The 21,393-nt window shown below is 34.9% G+C and overlaps 2 protein-coding genes across 2 annotated transcripts; both read right to left on the reverse strand.

The window, feature by feature from the left end:
- Positions 1–2,412: 2,412 nt before the first annotated feature.
- On the reverse strand, positions 2,413–5,723 carry LOC107157153 (olfactory receptor 52Z1P-like). Its single transcript, XM_015503463.1, has 2 exons — positions 5,711–5,723; positions 2,413–3,362 (listed from the first exon to the last, which is right to left on the reverse strand). The coding sequence occupies exons 1-2, from the start codon at positions 5,721–5,723 to the stop codon at positions 2,413–2,415; spliced, it is 963 nt and encodes a 320-aa protein (XP_015358949.1).
- Positions 5,724–13,088: 7,365 nt separating this feature from the next.
- On the reverse strand, positions 13,089–14,048 carry LOC107157160 (olfactory receptor 51G2-like). The gene has a single exon (XM_015503477.1). The coding sequence runs from the start codon at positions 14,046–14,048 to the stop codon at positions 13,089–13,091; it is 960 nt and encodes a 319-aa protein (XP_015358963.1).
- Between the last annotated feature and the right edge of the window lie 7,345 nt (positions 14,049–21,393).

Genomic DNA, 21,393 nt, shown 5'->3' on the forward strand with positions numbered 1-21,393 from the left:
CCGCCCCCACTCCAATTGGGGTCACGTGACCACCACACCGGCAGGGCCTGATCCGGGCGTGGGAGAAGGATCTGCTCTGCCCCTACTCCAGTTGGGGTGACGTGTGTACCACACTGGCAGGCCACTGGGCCTGACCCGCCAGGCTGTCACAGGTCTGTTTACCTTCCAAACGCGAACAGCGGCTCTGCCCTGCCCCTAATACCACGCCCATGTACCACTGGGTCGCGGGTCTGCCCACCTTGCGGGTGCGGGTGGAGGCTCCGCTCCGCCCCCTCTCCAACTGGGGTCACGCGGTCACCACGCTGGCGAGCCACTGGGCCTGTTCCGGGCGCTGGCGGCGGCCCGGCTCCTCCATGTATTTTTTTAAATCCTGGAGCTGATATGAAGTCTCATTTCATACAATAAAATTGATCTTAGAAATGTGTAATTAGTACTGCAAGTTACAAGTACATAAAGCATTCCTGGAAAATCCATGAACTTTTGTTTGTTCCCTGGTTTTGATTCAACCATGTCTGTTCCCAATAGTATTTATTTACCCCTTTCCTGAATTTACATCTCATTACCACATTCTTTCAGCACATTCACCTTGACCAAAGAAATACCAACTAAGAATAATGCAAGAAATAGAAACATCAGAGTGAGATGATTCTCTTGATAGGATAAATAAATAATTCAAAATTAATTTAAGAGAATTTTGAGAAACTGAACATTATTATCATTCATACAAGTAATATTCAACTATATATAATCATCTTTGAAATAAGACTTTAAAATGCAAACTACATTTTACATTTCTGAATATTAAACATACTTTTCTTAGTGACTATGATTCAAAATACACTATTTTTCTTTTTGTTGAAAAAATACATCTAAGCATGTATAGGGAAACTTTGGTATATATAAACAGTTGAATATTACTCAGAATTAAAAGAGAATAAGATCATGGCATTTGCAGATAAATGGCTGCAGTTGAAGAATATAATGCTAAGTGAAGTATGTCAATCCCCAAAAACCAAAGGTCAAATGTTTTCTTTGATATGAGGATGTTGACTCATAATGGGAATGGGGAAGCATGGGAGGAATGGAGGAACTTTAGATAGGGCAAAGGGGAGGGAAAGGGCACTGGGATAGGAAAGACTGTGGAATGAGTTGAACATCATTATCCTAAGTGCATATGTGAAGACACAAATGGTGTGAAAATACTTTGTGTACAACCAGAGACTTGAAAAATTGTGCTCTCTCTCTATAATATGAAATGAATTGCATTCTGACATCACATATAATTAATTAGAATAAACAAATAATTTAATAAAAAAAGAAAAAATACATTTAAAATCTTGGAGTCTATATTTTTAAATTTACATGCAAGTAAAACTCTTTTAGCATTGATTATCAAAATTTGGGGATTTGTAAAGTACCATCTTCTGTGGTAAGTATTATAATTTGGTGTTAGAATTACATTATGTTCATGAAATTTATCTCAACAAAAGCATTTGAAAATATATATTGTCAAAATTAAGATAATAATTCCTAGAAAAATATATTTGGTGAAGAGAAGAGTGATTGAATACATATGATTAAATAAAGAAGTAGATGGTCATGTCATAGCATTGTGGATTAAGGTCAGAAATTTTATCTTGCCATTGAAAACTTACTGAAGGCTGGTGTCCAGTCCTCTGGTAATCAATGCTTCTAACATGAGAAGCCTGCCTGTTCCTGCTTAGAATTCCAATAGTATGATTGAGGATATACCTCATTTGGATATGAATTTTTAACTAGGAGAAATTTTTTCTCGTATTGTTGAATAATGTTACAAATATTTATTTTACCAAAGGAGATAAGAAATATATATTTTCTGGAAATTAAAAGAATGTTTTTTAGAGAGAAAATAAAAAGAAGAATTTTGCATGCAGGTCCTATTCATGAGGGTCTACCAGGAAATTTGCTATTTATGTATTTATTATTTGATTAATTGAGATGTTTATCTACTCTGCAACTGTTTATTAAATTACTTTTATATTCTGGGTATTGTTAATATAATAGTGAAACTTAGATCAGAAGTAATCCTTACTTCATGGAGTTTTCACTTTATCTTATTCTTGGAAAATAGATAGAGAAGAAGCATATGTACTGCAAAAGTGGTATTTAATTCCCCTACTCTGTTATTCTGACATTTTTCCAATTTCCTTAATTTATTGATATACTCCTTGATGGTGTCTAAATTCCCTGTAAACTTCTTACTTACTCCATCTTAGGAAGATAGCATTTGTGAATATGAATATTTTAGGCTCTAACCAATATTTAGGTGATCTAGGATAGATATGCCCTGATTGATTCAGATTTTATATTATAGTTTGATTATCCATTCTAGAGTCCCCCGGTCCTTGTTTCATTACTCTTACATCAATTTGGTTAGGTACCAAGTGCCAGTACTCGTATCCTTATCTCTTTGGTCTTTACCCCATAAACAATGGGGTTCATGGTAGGTGGCACCAATAGATAAAGGTTTGCCAGGAGGATAAGGGCATGCCTGGGCACATGGTGCCCAAAGCGATGGGTAAAGAAGGAAAAGAAAGCCAGAGTATAGAATATCAGGATGACACATATATGAGCTCCACAGGTTCCAAACGCCTTTTTCCGAGCTTCCCTTGAAGGCAGTTGAAAGACTGTTCTCAAGATTAGCCAGTAGGAGAGGGAGATAAGGATACAGTCCAGCCCTGTGGTAAGAAGAGCTGCAGTGAGTCCATAAATGCTATTAAGGGTAAAGCTATTGCAGGCCAATTTGGCAATGCCCATGTTCTCACAGTATGTATGGTGAATAACATTGCTCCTGCAGAAATGTAGCCGGAGAATGAGGAGGACACCGGGGATGACAACAACCACACTCCGAGCCACCAGAGCCAGACCCACCTTGCCAATGAGAGAACCTGTAAGCAGAGTTGCATAATGGAGTGGTGCACAGATAGCCACATAACGATCAAAAGCCATGGCCAGTAAAATTGCAGATTCAGAGAGGAACAGAGCATGAACGAAGAACATTTGTGTGAGGCAGGCAGCAAATGTTGACAGGGAGGGGCCTTGCCAGAAGATGAAAAGCATTTTAGGCACTGTGACAGTACAAAGGAGGACATCATTGAGTGCCAGCATGGTCAGGAAAAGATACATGGGTTCATGGAGGCTCCTGTCACGGGCCACCACTGCAATAACTAGGCCATTGCCTATCACAGCCAAGAGGTACATGAAGCTGAAAGGGATGGAGATCCAAATTTGAAAGTCTTCTAATCCAGGGACACCAGTCAGCAGAAAGGAAGTGAATTGAGTGGATGTATAGTTGCGCTTTGTTACAAAGAAATGACCAAAGTCTATTAAAAGAAAAACAGAAAATATGTAAAATAAACAAAAGTAGAAAATTTATTAATACTATTCAAGTTCTATTACTTTTGGCACAAAGAAGTGGAAGAAGTGAGGACAATGAATAACATGTTCTGAGATAAGTTATAAAATAACCATGTAACCAGTTAGGATGGCTGACATTGAGAATACAAACCATAGTGAATAGTGAAAAGGATGTGGAGCAACCAGAACACTTTTACAGTGTTGGTGGGACTGTAAATTAGTACAAGCACCATGGAAATCAGTATGGAGTTTCCTCAGAAGACTAGAAATGAAATCATCATATGACATGACCCAGCCTTGCCACTTCTAGGTATTTATCCTAAAGAATTAAAGTCATCATACTATAGTGACATATGCATACTCATGTTTATTGCATCACAATTCACATTAGCAAATTATACCAGCCTAGGTATCTGTCAATGGATGAATGAATAAAGAAAATGTGACATATGCACAATGGAGTTTTATTCAGCCACAAAGAAAAATGAAATTATGTCATTTTCAGGAAAATGAATGGAATGTGAGAATGTTATGTTAAGTAACATAAGCCAAACTCAGAAGTCAATGGTCATATGTTTTCTCACAGAAGCTAGAGAGGAAAAAGGAAAAGAAAGATGTGTGTGATGGACGTACTTATGAAAATCAAAGGGAGATCAGTAGAGTAGAGGAAAGAGACCAAGGGAAGAATGAGGGAAGGGAAATTAGAAATGCCGGGGAACAATATTGGCCAAAATATATTGTTATATTGTGTTCATGTACAAATAGGTAACAATGAATCTCACCATATGTACAGCTATAATGCCCCAACAAAAATATGTGCCAATCACAAAGATCATGACATGGAGTTGTGAAGACAAATAAAAATTAAGAGTATAATATGTCATTATTTAGAATAAGAAAATCTTTGAAAAAATGTCAAGGCCCATAATTACTCAATATCTAGCTTTGAAAGAGCCTTCCACAAATAGAAAAGATTTAAAGACTGCCTTTTTTATACCCACCAACAAAAGAGCTAGAACAAACTAATTTTTCTTAGCCATTATTCTTATTTTTAGAACACCAAATGATATTTTAAAATACAAATACACATTCTATAATATATATCAAATATTAAATTATTCATTTCTCTATCAAATTCAGTGAGACACTATCTCAAAAAAATCCCTACATTAATTGCAATTTTCCTGTTAAGATAATCTTTTCCTTTAATAGGGAAGTAGGGTACATGATCACACTATCAACACATATTCTATATTTAGTCTATTCCCCTTACACTTTATATACTTTCCATTTCTGTCTCCCCCTGCCCTTATTCAGATGAGGAAGGAAATAAAAAATTCCAGATCCAAGGGCTCAAGTACAGACACATGGCATAGACATAGTTTTTAATGAAAACACTAAGAGAGATTCTTTTAAATGGTTATTTTTAAAAATAAAGAGTTATAACCACAATTTTATTTGTCACTTAAGACTGATAATTTACTTCATTAGCATATGTGTGTCTTAGCAGCACCAGATATTTCAATATCTGCATATTTATTTATTTATTTATTTACTGTATTTACTAGTGAATTGCAGCTATACTTAACAGTGATGTTCACTGTGACATATTTTTACATGCACATAACATAATTTCCTCTGTTTTATTCCCCAGTACTTCCCCTTTCCCTCCCCTCATCCCTCCCCCAATCCCTTTCCTCTACTCTACCGGTTTTCCTTGTTTTTACCTAATTTTTAAAAAGATGATGTATTATAATTATACATTAAAATGGGATTCATTGTGATATAAATGCAGATAACATAATTTAGTCAATTTTATGATGTTGATCCTCCCCTTACCCTACAATTCTTCTATTTCACGATATCACCTTTTTATATCTAGTTTTTGCATATGAGAGAAAACATCAAACACTTGGCTTTTTGCATCTGGCTTATTTTACTCAGCATGATGTTCTTCAGCACACTTAAGTAGAAGATAGATCATGTATCAGTGTAGGTGTTGAAAATACGCAGAAATAGTACATAATAACAATAATTCAAATATATAAATATATATTTATCAATACTTACATTTTCCTGAAAAAAAGATATTCTATGAACATTATATTTACTTTCTAATTTGAAGGTTACAACTCCTCTATTTTATCATTATTATGAATTTATCATTATTATTCCAATTTTACATAAACAGAAACTCAAGCACTGAAGGATTAACTTTTCGAATGTCATGTCACAGTACATAACACCTACTTTTGAATTCAGACATGCTAACTAAAGAATACACACTTTTAACTACTGAGCTACTCTAATTTACCTTCTAGATGCATGATTTCTAAATCATTAGAAACATAAACAAGTAGATCTTGATTTTTTTTCTTAATGCCCTACAATGATATTCATAAATTTTAGGAAAAACAGTCAAACCTAGCTTGTAAGAATTCAGGGAGATAAGTATATATATTCATCTGTATTGCACAATGATATTTATCATAATACCCCAGGGAATAATTTCTTGGAAAGAAGTCTTTAGAGAATTTTGCATGCTGAGTGACAACCTTCGTACTCAGACACACCAGTTAAAGTATGGCTCAGCTCACTAGATCAGCGTCTTTCACACTTGTGGAAATGGTATTTTCCAGATCTGAACTGCATCTGATAATTTTCCATGCCCGACTGAGTCTCTGAGCAATGTATCTGCAAATTTTCACCAGTTCAATATTTATGTCCTAATTATAATGATGTAGAAATAGGGACGTTTCTGTTGGGATTACTCTGCTAGAACACAAACCTCTCTTCTGACAAAGCCATACTTTGAGGCTATTTAAATTTACTTTAATAAGTTATTTATATGATGTTTTGAGATTTTACCAAGGGAAAAGTATGATAGGGAATTTGGAGAACTCTCACTTTTGAAATACAGCATTTTAAAAATCAGTAAATTTTACTTTATTTGCAAAGTTTTAGGTTTACAGAAAAATTAAATCAAATTGAAGGTGAAGGAGTTTCACAAAGAAATAGTCAATTGTATGTTTGCAGCCAAGAAAAATGAATCAACTTATATTCCATCCTGTCACCATGTGTTGATATCATGCTTTTTTTATCCACATGGGCACATTCTGAGTCATGAACTATGTTTATATTTAAATAATTTACTGTATTTTTTCATATGACTGTGCCTTCCCTTACTAAGCATTCTGATACTTATACACATATTTATAGACAAATTATAAAGAAAGTAATGATAGTGGTCTTATCTCATTAAATAAAATATATTTATTTAACTATATAGTTTATTAATAGATAATCTTGGAAAATTAAAGTTAGTTGTAATAAAAAAGTAATTTTGTCAACTACACATTTTGTATGCCTTGCATATTATCAAGAATTGATTTCACCTTATTTTTAGCATAATAAAATACTTTGAAACCAACATAGTTGGTTATATAGATATACTGATATATACTGATTCTTTCTTATAAAATACCACTGACAAATCTTTGTTGTCTAATTTAACTCCAAATAAATAAGTTCTACTTATACATATGGATACTTGCATGGTATAGTTGAAAAATCTCACAACATGCAAGATATGTAAATTGAACATCCTCAGCAAGTGAAATATATATTTGTTAAATATATATTTAGTGAAATATATATTTAGCATATATTTCCTTGTACTTGATATAAAATTCATCATTTTCCTCAAAATCAAACTTGTATTTTTTTCCCTGACAACGGTAAACTGCTTTGTTGCTAACATCATAAAGAAAACAGAGGAACAGTAAAAACCAACAGAATTCCTGCAAAACCGAGGTCTAGTTGCATACATTACGATTTTAATGCATTATTTATTTCCCAAAATTTAGTTGTAGATATATTGCAATATCAGTCCAAACTCCAACTTGTACCTTTCATATGTTTGCAAGCTAACTCTAAAATTTATATATAAAAACAAAGGAACAAGAAGAATTAAATCAATCCCCCCAAAAGAATAACAAAGTAAGAGGACTCACATCACAATATTTCAAGACTTATTATAAAGCTACAGTAACCAAGATAGTATGGTTTTAACACAGAGAGGAAAAAAATCTGTCAGTGTACCAAATATTAAAAATTTGATAAGTCATCATTCATATGTAATACAATTTTAGAAAATCATCTTAATTCCATCTAGGCTCAGGATCTCTTGCACTGTGCCCCCTACATTTGGGGTGTGTCTCCCTCAGTTTGCTCTCCCATGTGCTGATCATTCCTGGAAACACCCTCATTGACAACTCAGAGCCTCTTAATCTAAAGCATCTCTTAATCCTATCAAGTTTACAATCCAGTTTAACTATCACAGAAGGTATTCAATATGTACAATAGTCCTACCAAAAGTATAGGGAACCAAAAGCATAGTTGTGCGAACTTTCAACATACATAATTCCAAACAATCGCCTTCAAGAGAGTATGTAAACCACTGGACAAGAGAAGTTGAGCACAATTTTAATTTAATTTTTGTTCTAATCTAGAAAAATAATTATACTTTTCATTCAAATAATAAAATTTGCTTAAACCCAATTTCCCAAAGATTGCAGATCAGCCTATGATCAAACTGAGTCCATATGGGGCTCTGGTGTTCTAGGAAGCTCACTGTTTCATAAAGTGTACCTCTTAGTTGGAGAATCATCATGAGGAAACGGATCTCTTTTACCATGAACCATAGGTAATTCCTCCATGTGCAGCAACTTAAAATGTTGGGGTTGGAATCACAGGCCTAAAGAGGGACTGGGTCAACCTTGATTCCAACTTTTCATTGTTTTTAACCCTGAAAATGAAGTCGCTCCTTTCACAAGTTCTTATGCTAGAGTTGGGACCTCAATTAATATCTCCTAAATCCCTGTTATAGTCTTTCATATTTTCATGACATTAGACAGCAAATATGTATTATAACATAAATATAAAATTTATGCAGAGTCAAATTGTCAAATATTAGTAGAAATTTATTCTAAATGTTAAAATGTGCATGCACATTTTTAAATTTTTAGTAAATTAAACTGCACAAAATATTTTACATATTTTTCTACTTGTGTCTTTTATTTTAAATTTCGGAGTGGATATATGCATGTGTACTGATTCACAGATGTAAAAGTACAAGTATAAATTCAAGAGTGTTGGGATTAGAAAAAGCTATAGACCTTCTAATATTCCTCAGCATTCTATTGATGACAGTCCAGTAACCACATGACAAAAATTGGTCACAAATCAGATCTTGTGTTAACCTAAGTGAATACTACAGTTTTGGAATAGAACTACTGACTTCCAAGCTTTGTCTTCCCTGACCACAGTGCCCTCTCTGCTGGAAACCACTAAGCTTTTCAAAATGGGCACCTTTTCTCTATTTTAAAGTATTTTCCACCCCCTTCTCAACACAAAACAAGCCAGGAACTTTCTTAAAATTGATAATAATCAAATGTTTAAGTAACAAGAGCTAGTAAGAATAATTGAATTTTAAAGAAATTTATTAAAAACATTCAGATTTTAGTTTTCATTTGACTTGAGTTTTCATTTCAGATGAGATTGGGCATGTTCAGGGTGGTATGACTATAGACTTTAGTTTTCATTTCAACTTTCAACTTATTTGTCTTGATATATATGCTTTACCATTCAAAAGTTTTCTCCCAAATATTGTGGGTCCTGCCACTCCTCTGAAGGTTGTGACCGCAGGTGTAAAACCTCAGATTTGTATGTTACTTTTCAGTACTTTATAACCACCTTTGTACATATTCCTCAGATCATTTCCATTTTCTGAGATTGGGAGATCCAAATTTATCAAATCAGCACTTCATACCACTTGAATGCATACAATGTTTTTTCAATTATGCCTCCATAAAGCTGAAAAAATAATAACAAAAAAATAATCAAGAGAGAAGATTTGCAATCAGGAGTCCTTAGGTAACACAGGAAAACTCCTCCCCAGTGTAAAACCTGAAATAATGGTGGCAAACATACACACAGTTATACAGGCACAGATACATAACAGAATCATGAAATTTGTTCTTCACAGAATCACCAAGGGAAGGTCATAATTACCAAAGCCATAATTTTATTTGTGGAAATATATTTAGAAGAAAATCAAGCTGATGTTCAGATAATCTCTATTTTAGGGTAGCTTCTGTTGCAATGAGAAACAGGACAACTTCTTTTATCCTGTTATGAATTTTCAGAAATTTGCTAAAAGATGAAGGAAATATGGGAAATAACATAAATAAAGTAAGGGAGTTGTTGGGACCTTAGACTCAGGAGGAGGATGCTTTAAATGCTATATAGCTACCTACCACTCTTAACCCCTGCACACTTTCTTAAACTTATAAAAGCGGTTTAGGCTGTTTCTGAGTAATAAACAATCTCTTCAGATTTCACATGTGGAGACACAAAGGGAATACACTTGAGTGGGCAAAATCAGCAAACTTACTTTTATTGTCCAACCACGGTAAAAGAATGAGATTTATAAAACAAAGATTTGACATAATCAATGCATGGAACATGTTTTCATTATTTTTGTATATCTTATGTTTATCAGTACTTGATGGGAACAGATGACTTTTGTTTACAAGCAATTTTTTTTCTTTTTGTTAAAAGAAATATAAGGATCAGAAGCAAATTTTGGTATGGTAAAAAGATTCCTAGAAATTACTCAGGACATATGTTTTGTGAAATATATAATCCATTTTTTTAAGCAAATGTCCCCATTAGGCTGTTTAAGGCTTGAGAATGAACCATTTCTTACCTATAGCAGAGGTGACTAGTGAGCAGAAATTCTCCATCACATTTTGTAAGTAGGAACCATAAGCTAACTATTAAAAGAACTCTGTTCAGTTATAGGTAAACTTTTTCCCTTGTTGTTACACATGACAGCAGAATCTATTCTGATATATTTATACAAACATGAACTATATCTTATTCTATTTAGAATCCAGTTTTGTGAATGTACACAGTATTGAGATTCACTATGGTGTACTCATACATGTACATAGGAAAGTTATGTCAGATTCAGGTCTTAAAAGAGCTGTTAAAAAGTAGCATCATAGGAAGAGCAAAGGCACTTCACAGGCATCAGTTTTAATAAAAAATTCCCAAACTGAAATGTGAAGGGAGAAAAGAAAAGAATAGACGATGGGGAACATTCAAGAACAATGTGACAATATAAAATCATTTAACACAGATGATTTGAATACCAGAAGAAGAAAAGGAGAAGAACTACACAAAGTAATAATGTTCTAGAATTTTCCAAATTTAATAAGTGAAATAAAACTATAGATCCAGGAATACCATCTAACACCAAGGAAAAATCATGTCATGTGTTGACCATGATCATGTGTTGTCCATGTGTTGTCATCTTTATACTGATCATTAATGAGGCTATGTTTGAAGCTTGGATATCTTTTCTGAGTTTCAGCAGTATATATTAGGTGAGTTGTATATAATTGTTTGATTTCCTGCAGATATTCTGCATTATGTGGATATAAAATTGAATTCATCATCTTTTATCTACCTTTATTTCAGTGCCAGTAAAATGCCACCATCTACCTACTCATTGAAATTAAAAAATAAAAGTCTAATTTATCACCAAAAGATTATAGAAATTGGGAGTGGAATAAAGGTCACCAGAGGCTGGGAAACTAAAGGGGAAAAAAAGGCAAACAAATTTGGTCATGGGTACAATGTTACAGTTAGCCAGGAGCAAGCTCTCTGGTGTTGTATTGCACAGTAGGGTAAATAGAGTTAATGTTAATTCATGCATATTTCAAAATAGCTAGAAAATAAGATTTGAAATGCTTTCATCACACAAAAATGCTAATTATTTAAGGTGATTAACATGCTAATTACCCTGATTTGATCATTATACATGAATCCAAACATCAGATTAGGGCTGGGTATATAGCTCAGTTGGTAGAGTGCTTGCCTCACATGCACAACCCTGGGTTTGATACTCAACATCACAAAAACAAAAAACAAACAAAAAACACATCACATTGCACCCCATAAATCCACCACAAAAAAACAAACAAAAAAACACATCACATTGCACCCCATAAATATGTACCATTTTATATGTGAATGAAAAGTAAAAATTAAAAACAAATTCCAGTCAGAATAGATTGTGGGATAGGTGTAGTCAACACCTCAATGCAGTGATTCTTCTGTGAATTAATGCTATTAGTATGGGTACCACATATAGGTGAAAGGCTTATTTTTTTAATTAACAAAACATTTTTGTTAATAATAACCGTATAATAAAGATGTCTCTCTGTGATGTTTCTTGAATAATACATGATGTACTTGTCTTTTCATTAAGATTTTGTTTCATCATTATCAACTCCAATTATGATACATAATTACTGTAGTGTGCCTCCTGGTATTTCAGAGAATAAGCAAATAGACTGAGACTGTAGAAACTTGTTAGGCTAGTTCTTTCTTTTACTTGTGCTACCTTTCAAAATTATGATTTTGTTTTCTGGTATTACTTATAATCTCTTTGCTGCTTCAATCTCACTTTGTGTCCCTTTTGTTTTCCTCATAAGGCAAGATAATGAGGAGCTGAAGAGCAAAAATTTTATGAAGTAATTATAAAACAATTACTACTGCATTTAGTATGAAAGCTACTATAAAAAATTCCATGAATTTTATCTTAAATTCATCTTTCATTTACAGTTGAGCAACTAGTTGTGTTCAAGGTTGAGGATATTAAAAAAAAAATGACACCTGAGAAAATTATGCTTGGGATTGTTTCCATTCTTGGGATTAAAAAGGTTAGTTGGCAATTCTGACCAAATAAACTAGCAATTTAAGAAATGAATAACAATACCATCTTCAAAATTTCTACTGAGAAAAAGAAAATAAAATCAGCAAAATCTTAGAATGCACTAGAAAGTTTCACTAGAAGTGAAACTGAAAAGTCCTTATATAGGCATGACTACCGGCACACAGCTGTACCTGCATTAATTGCCTCATGAGCACTTTGCCCTTGCCAGGAGTCTTCCTAAAATGAGTAACCTATTCATCCACTCAATCTTCCATCCAATAATGAAACCAAACAACTAATATATGTAAAGTGCCATGTTCAGGGGAGGGGATGCAATGGTGAACCTGAGAGATACACTAGCTGACTTCATGAAACTATATCTTTTTTTTTTTTAGTTGTAGATGGACAGAATGCCTTTATTTTATTTGTTTGTTTTTATGTGGTGCTGAGGATAAAACCCAATGCCTTACACATGCTCGGCAAGACCTCTACCACTAAACTACAGCTCCAGCCCCATGAGTACTATTACTTGATGGATAATTTTAAGAGTTCTTCTAATATCAGTGAATTCCAAATCTATCCATTACTCTATTCGCCAAAAAAATACTTCTCCTACGTTGTAAAACAAAGCATTATCTAACTACTTCTATGTTTGTAAAATTCCTTAACTGATGTTTGTCTCTTTTCCATTTAGAATTGCTCCCTTCATGAGTCTTAAACCATATGTACCTTTCCTTCAAAATAGATCATTTCTTCCCATGATGAGATTTCTTGAGGATCCATGAAGACAGATGGTGCCTCTTTCTTACATTCTTCTCCTCACTAAGGGACTCACTATGTGTTCGGTGGCTCACTAATCAATAGCACAATTAATGTCTCACCTTTACTTTCTCTTTCTGCCAAATATTTAATGACTCCTTATGTCACTGATGCCAGCTCCACATGACAAGAAGATGCGCAGCATCCTCAGTCGGATCTGCTTGGTCTTGATGGTATACACGACTGGATTGAGCACTGGCGGTATAAGAAAATGGAGATAGGAGAGCGCCACACGGCTGCAGGGGGAAGCCCACTTCCCAAACCGGTGGATCATGGACAGGCCGATCATAGGTGTGTAGAAGAGCAGAACAGAACAGATGTGGGACACACAGGTATTGAGGGCTTTCAAACGCTCAGCCTTAGAGGCAATGGACAACACTGTCTGGAGGATTAACCCATAGGAGAGAATAATGAGCACCGAGTCCACACCCAGCGTAGAGAGAACAACAAAGAGGCCATAGGCACTATTGATGTGGGTGTCAGCACAGGCCAGCTTCATGACATCCGGGTGCAGGCAGTAGGAATGGGAGAGCAGGTGGTTCCTGCAGTAAGGCAGCTTCTTCAGCATGATGGGGGCTGGGACGTGGAGACCCACACTGCGCACCATGATGGCCAATCCCAAACTGACAATCCGGGGATTTGTGAGGATGGTACCATAGCGCAGGGGTTTGCTGATGGCCACAAAACGGTCAAAGGCCATAGTCAGCAGCACAGAGGACTCCATGACAGAGAAGGTGTGGATGAAGAAGAGCTGCGCCAAGCACAAGTCCACCGCCACCTCTCTGAGCCCCAGTATATAGATGGGAAGCATAGTGGGCAGCGTGGAGGCAGATAGGCCCAGGTCTGTCACTGCCAGCATCCATAGAAAGTAATACATGGGCTGGTGAAGTGAGGGTTCCGACCTCACTACCCACAGGATCAGGCTGTTCCCTGCCAGAGAGGCCACATACATAGCACACAAAGGGATGGAGAGCCAGATGTACACAGCCTCCAGGCCTGGGAGGCCAGTCAGCAAGAAGGAGGTGCTCGTGTGGTTGAAGTGTGACATGGTGACCCAGAACTGCAGAACTCCAGGTGAAGGTAGTCACTGGCTCTAAAATCAAATGGTTTGCTGGGTCACAACATCTTTTGTACACGATGATCTTAGGAAAGCTCTCAACATGTTTTTCTAGTCTTATTATTTATCCAATTATTTTTTATAGCTCAAGAAGAAGGGTCTTTAAAAAAAGAGATGAAATATTATAAATAGTATAACATGTGAGTCTTAAAAGGGACTAAGGCAATATTGGTTCCAATATGCCATTACCCCAATGGGAAATTAACTCTAGTTTCCACCATTTATTATATTAGATTTGGGACTAGAATCCAGGTGTTCATTATTCCTATGAAGATTATTTTCAAACTACCTTGTAACAGGTACTTCTCCAATTCACTGAATATGAGAATTTTTCAGAGGCATCTTCTTTCAGTAATAACAACATACAACAAAGCAAGTCCCTTTACCATGTCAGCTTACCTATATGAGCACACAAATACAACTTCATCACATTTGCAATTTAAAATGCCAAGGAATGGCAAAAGGTTTAGACTTTTATCCAAATATGATTCATTCTCTGAGTGACTATGTTCATGTGGACCAGTTAAATTAAATAGGATGACTCTTAACTCTCAGAGTTTGAAATATATATATGCTAATCTATAACTATTTAACATTATATCAATAAGAATATTTTTAAAAACAGAAAATTGCATTTACTTACTCAGAAGCCAGAGCTTAAGCCAATTTAAACTAATTTCCAGAGATATACAATAATCCGTGTATAAAACTTTTTCTCTCCCTTGAACTTCAGCCCACCTTCCTATATTTAACCCATTATGAGTTTTATATTTGTAGAAAACACAGTAAAAGACAACACGATTTGAACACTTTCCCCCTTCCTCCTAATCCTAATCAAAGAATAGATTTTTCTGTATATTCTTTTCAGAAATGCAAAACATTACAGAACAACAATAAGCAAGGAAAACTTAAATTTGAGGATCAGACAATCATATACTTAGAGGTCAGTGGTTTTATTTGGTGGTAGTGGTTTGATTTTCTCCATTTTCTCTTAGTCCTATCACCCTTCCTCTCAATGGTCCTAAGATATGTAATCTTTGAGTAAGCCCACAATGAATTGTGTCACTTTTTCTTCTGCAGATGAAAACATACAAGTATCACTTTGTTCTATCACTTTGTCACTTTACCCAGCACAAGTCTTTACACCACTATTTCACTTAAGAACTTTATCAAGCTTTTTCACATGTACCATTTTAAAGCATCTTAACCCTCAGTCACTGATACAGTGGTTTTCCAGACTAAGAAATTTAACCATTTAAAATTCAAGTCTATAAGTTTGTTACTTCAACTAAAAGGGAAGAAATTAGGACTTGAAAATTATTCTGGCCAACTTCCTGTTTTGTATTCTGAATAATGAGTCCTGTAACAACTGATGTTGAAGACAAATACCAGCTGTTGAAGAAAAGACTAGATAGACACAAAACTTTTTCTTAGGTCAACCATTTGGCCTGCCCCCCCCCCGTCCCCAGGAATTCTTTTCATTCTTTTTTAGTTTCATATATGATGGTAACTTATTTTTTTAAATTTTTATTTATTTATTTATTTTTTGTAATCTGTCAAACTACCCAAATTAGATGCTTGCTTCATTCGGTAATTAAAGTCTCCTGGGTGCTCTTTTAAATGCAAGGATTAAAGGTATGACATAATAATAATAATAAGGTTCCAATATAAAAGAAAGATCAGAATAAATATTATTTCAAATATTTAAATAAAAGAGAACAAAGTGGAAAGAGACAGGGGTATTATATAAGATTGAAAGTTTAAATAATAAATAGGTCTCTGAAGAAGGTATATTGGGATAAGAGAATATAGATGACCAGAGTCCAGTCAATCATTTGAGAAAACATGGCAAAGTGGGGACCACTGCTTTCTGTGATTAACATGTCTATTGACTCTGAAAGTGTGGACATATCCAGCCCATGTCCCACAAAGGTGGTGGAAATGGAGTTCCCCTTGGTGGAATGGGCTGGCTGAGAAATGAAAGCTAAGAAAAATAGAACAACTAAAAAAAAAAACCACAGGACACAGAAAGTATTTTTTTAAAGCAGGGGCAAGAGAGGCAGCTGACCAGACAGATCAAGTTTCTAGACTAAAATAGAAAAAATGGAGCCCATGCCTGCTTTATTTATATCAGGGAACATCAAAGGCCTTCCTTAGAATGTTCTTCACCAAAAAAGGTTAAAGGTGGGTTGTCCAGTTCCCAACAGATTGCACTCATCTCCGGAGCTAGTAGGAGGGATCTTCATAGTAGAGTGGAGATAAAGGTCATGTGCTTTGGGCAGTCTATTGCATGGGAGAGCCAAGGATATTTCCCAAGGTTAGACCTAAATCTCCCTGGCTGCCATACCCAGAGAAGACCCTCAAGTAATTCACAGGTGGCTTCCTGCAGACACATGGGAACTTGTAACAACTACAAATTATTAGGCCTCACTCAAACCCTTGCGAAACATGATTTCTTGGGTTAAAGCCTAGAATTTAGTTTTAACAATCCCTCAATGTGAATTTGATGTACAGCAGAGTTGAGAACCGTTGCTGTGCATTATTGCTCTGTAAATGGCTGACCACAATGCTGGTCAGTTCCATTAAAACAAGGAAGTGGGGAGAAGAAAAAGTTATGAATTAAGGTGAAGAAAGCCTCCCTGAGAGAAAAGCTTCCATTCTCAGTGAAAACTCTGAGGTGGTTCCAGAAAGGATGCTCAGATGGCAACACAGATTCTTTGACAGGAGTCAAGGAATATGATCCTAATAAAAAAGAATACCATGATTTTCCTGATGATTTTTCATGAAAAGTACCAAAATGTTAATAAGGTAATCTGAGTGGGTGCTGAATTCTGCTGCTGTTAGAAGTGGGGCATGTGGCTTTACTGCTCCTACATATAGATTTCTGAATTTCTAGTCAATTACTGAGAGATGGAGCAAATGTGTAATAAAGTGAAGAAAAAAAGAATATGTTTGAGGACATGGGGAAAAACTAGACATTCAAATTAATGAATACTCTCTAACCTTTAATTCTCCACCTTAAATTCACCCTGTACTGTTTCTTTAAGATCAGAGAAAATCAGTTACACACACACACACACACATTTCAATAAACTGAAAGGTCCTTTTCTTCATGTGTAGGTCTGTGATGAATGTAACAACAAATTTTTTTAGTATAGGCAGAGTCAGATTTTCTGGCATTATTTCACTTAGGTTTTAAAAAATCATGAAAGAGACTGATATTCTCACACATATGGAACATATTATGTAAGCATAGTTGAACTCAGATGATTGCTTAGAGGAGACTTGTTGAGTGAAAGGATTTAGTGATTAAAAACCAGAATATATTAGAAAATGCAGGACATCTGTTTCTTGTCCTGGCTTCACAAAAAAAAAAAAAAAAAATGGGGGAAAAGAACAAAAGAAAACCTTGGACTTTAGCATTAGCCATGTCTCCGAAAATGTTAAGCAGCCACTATAGGCTTTTGATATCTACTCCTTTTGGCAAATTTTGAATCAGCTATGGGTCTGCGGCTTCACAGAGAACTTGAAGCAGGAATCTGTATTGCTTCTTCCATACTAATGACCATTTTCTTCTACTACCACAACAGAATTCAGAACCACATAATTAATAGCCAATACTATGGCATGATAGAAATAAGAGGATGTAAGATATGAATTTCATGTTCAAAAAGGATTCTTTTCTCACACTATATACACAATGATTTAAATACCTTTCTGATTTAAGTTTTCTTACATCTGAAAAAGGCTAACTAGTGAATTGTACTATTTACATGGCATATAAATCTCAGAGGTTGTTTTTAATGGACAAAATAAAATGATGGAAGGGAAAACTCCTAGTGTTCTAAAAGTATTTAGAAAGTAAATAGTAATTGCTAATATCTATTTGTCTTTTAATTTTTCCTAAGGTTACTTACCATTCAAAATGCAAGGAGCTATTCAAAGATTATTTTTCAAAGACTTAAAATGAGCTACAGTTAATCTTGACCACCCTGGGTTTATTGATTCAGATCATGTTTCTTTTACCTTACATTTTTTTGAGAAGAAAAAGAAGTAGAACTCTCACAAACCAGCAACTCTCCCTGTCATTCTTATTCCTCAACCTTTTTCTCATTTAAGTTTATCTCCCTTGATGGACACAGAATTAGTATCCTAAAGGTTCAGGTACACGTGGGTCAGGGTTGACTTAAGACAAGGGGAATTTTGCTGATGTGTTTCTAGTCTATCTCCTAATTGCACATTTTATTGACTTTGCTTGTTATAATAGCACTTGGGGAAAATTCTTCAGGAAACTCATCCAACAGCTCCCAGGTGGCACCTGAAGAGGAAGAGCCCCTTTTCTTCCTCTACAATTTCCATGCCTTTTTCCATAATCTTAACTTAAAATAGTTTAACATTGTTTCTTAAATGATCACGAATAAGAATCTTGGCAGATGACTTTGCCCTTTTTTTCTCTAACTCCCACATTATTGACTCACCCACAAGGAGACAAGAGTTGAGAACATGTCTCCTCCTGCTCAAGAATCCAATGAGAGGGAGTTGTCAATGAAGAGTAATTTTACAGCAAATCAGCCAATGCCCAAACATCATTCCCGGCTGAACAAACCGGGTGTCATGGGCTTTCCAGCAGTAATTGACTTTAATGATGTCATTGCTAAATGAGTTTTGCAAGAGGTAATTCTCCACCATAACTGGAAATCATTTGAGCTATAAAAGTCTTTTTTAAATTAATGATTTCCTTCATATTGTATTAAGGAAACAATTGGCCTGTTTGATAATACAAACTTTAATATCATAAAGACTAAAGAAGAAAATAATTCTTGCCACTTATAGTTATGTAAGTTACACAAGCCCTTTAAGTCTCTTTTTATCATGTCTATAAAATAGAGTAGTACTACTATTGGGAGATTATGGATCTATAGTTAACAACAGTGTTCCTGAGGTTGAACTGTGTGGGTTTGAATCTCAACTCAGTCATGGAATATCTCTTAATTATTTGGTAACATTGTCTAGCCTCTGAATCATTCTGTTTCCTCATCTGTGAAACCGGAATGGTGAAAGAAAGGAAATTAATGCATCATATTATTTTGAAGACATATTCACAATAGAATCCTATTCATCTACAAAAAGAATGAAATCGGGTCATTTTCAACAAGATAGATGGAACTAGAGATCATTATATTAAGGGAAATAAACCAGGCACAGGAACATAGTAATACATGATCTCATGTGGAATCTGAAAAGACTGGTCTCATACAAGATGAGAGTAGAATGGCGGTTACCACTGGCCAGGGAGAATAACAGGGAGGGAGGGTTGGGAAAACATTGATCAATGAGTAGAAAAATAATACTTAGGAAAAAGAAGTTCTGGCATGCTGTCACACAGTAGGATAGCAATAGATGACAATAATGTATTATGTGTTTCAAAAACCTGAGGAAAGTGTTTTAAAAGCTTTCACCTTAAGGAAATGACAAATGGTAGGGTGCAATGGTGCACACCTATAATCCCAGAGGCTCAGGAGGCTGAAGCAGGAGGATCGAGAGTTCAAAGATAGCCTCAGCAAAAGTGAGGTACTAAGCAATTCAGTGAGACACTGTCTCTAATGAAAATACAATATAGGGCTGGGGATGTGGCCCAGTGGTTGAGTACCCCTGAGTTCAATCCTAGGTACCACCCCCCCAAAAAAGAAGTGACAAATGTTTGAGGAGGTAAATATATTAACCTGATTTAAACATTATGCAGTGTATCTATCTATAGAAACAAAACACAGTACACAATAATGCATACAAATTTTTTATGCTTTCATCAATTAAAAATAAATAATATAACAATTTAAAAATGACTTAGGACAATACTTATCAATAGTAAAATAATTACCTATCATTTTAATATTATTATATAATATTTCAAATTTGTAATATAATTATATAACAAGTCACTATTATTCCTTGTAAGTATATGTTAAAGATTTAATAGTAATAAAATGAAGTAATTTTCAACTTTGAGGACATGTTCCCCTAATTAAGTAAAAATCACAAAATTATAGAGGTCTTTCATGTCTTTTTGTTAGATTGATACCAAAGTATTTTATTTTTTTGCTGCTATTGTGAATGGGATAGTTTTTCTAATTTCCTTTTCAGTAGATTCATCATCAGAGTTTAAGAACACAATTGGTTTATGAATGTTGATTTTGTATCCTCCTACTTTGCTGAATTCATTTGTGTGTTCTAGAGATTTTCTAGTGGAGTTTTTTTTGGGGAGGGTCTTCTAAATATAGGATCATGTCATCAGCAAACAGATAATTTGAGCTCTTGTTTTCCTATTTGTATCCCTTTAATTTCCTTATCTTGCCTAATTGCTTGGCTAGAGTTTCAAGGACTATGTTTAATAAGAGTGGTGAAAGGGCATCCCTGTCTTGTTCCTATTTTTAAAAGGAATACTTTCAGTTGTTCTCCATTCAAAAGAATGTTTGCCTATTGTAAAGTTAAAACACAATAAGAGGGAGATGTAAAAAAATAAATTACAAAATTAACCACGGCATTGAACACACAGGCTACCCAAGTTCTCATTGTATTAAAACAAAAGTGTGCAAGCTACTCTGTTTCACAATGTAAGTATAAAACAAAACAGAAAACTCAGTTTGAGTTATGCAAAATCCCAGACTATGAACACAAGAAAATAGGACTCCAAAACTTTCCACTTCAATAATAAAAAAGCAAGGGGTGTTGAACATTTTCTAACAAATAACAACTCTAGCACCAAGCAATATATATGCAGTATATCAGATTTTGAAAATATAGCATAGGTTTAATTCCTTCTGATAAAGAATAAAAAGAAATTACCTTCATAGTTGTCTAGGCTTTCTGCCTGACAATTCTTTAAAACTCAAATGGGCCAGGCACAGTGGAACAAGCCTGTAATCCCCACAGCTTGGACGTCTGAGTCAGGAGGATGGAAAACTCAAGGCAAGCTTCAGCAATTTAGTGTGGTTTTAAGAAACTTAGCAAGACCCTGTCTCAAACTAAAAACTAAAAAGGGCTGAGGTTGTGATTCAGTGGTTAAAGATGAAAAAACTGTACTTTAGAGTTGGTAAATTTGTTTCAAAATTAACAATTTTTAAGATACGGGGGTTGAGCTGATGGGAAAATAAATTGTACAAAGTAGGATACAGGTATCTCTCTGCCATGGAAAGAAATTATGAACAAGGAGTAGTATTTTTAAACAGGTCTGAGAGAAAAAAAAGCACCTTGTAACATATATGTGTATATATATATA

The sequence above is a fragment of the Marmota marmota genome, unplaced genomic scaffold, assembly GCF_001458135.2.
Source record: "Marmota marmota marmota unplaced genomic scaffold, marMar, whole genome shotgun sequence".
Taxonomy (NCBI): domain Eukaryota; kingdom Metazoa; phylum Chordata; class Mammalia; order Rodentia; family Sciuridae; genus Marmota; species Marmota marmota.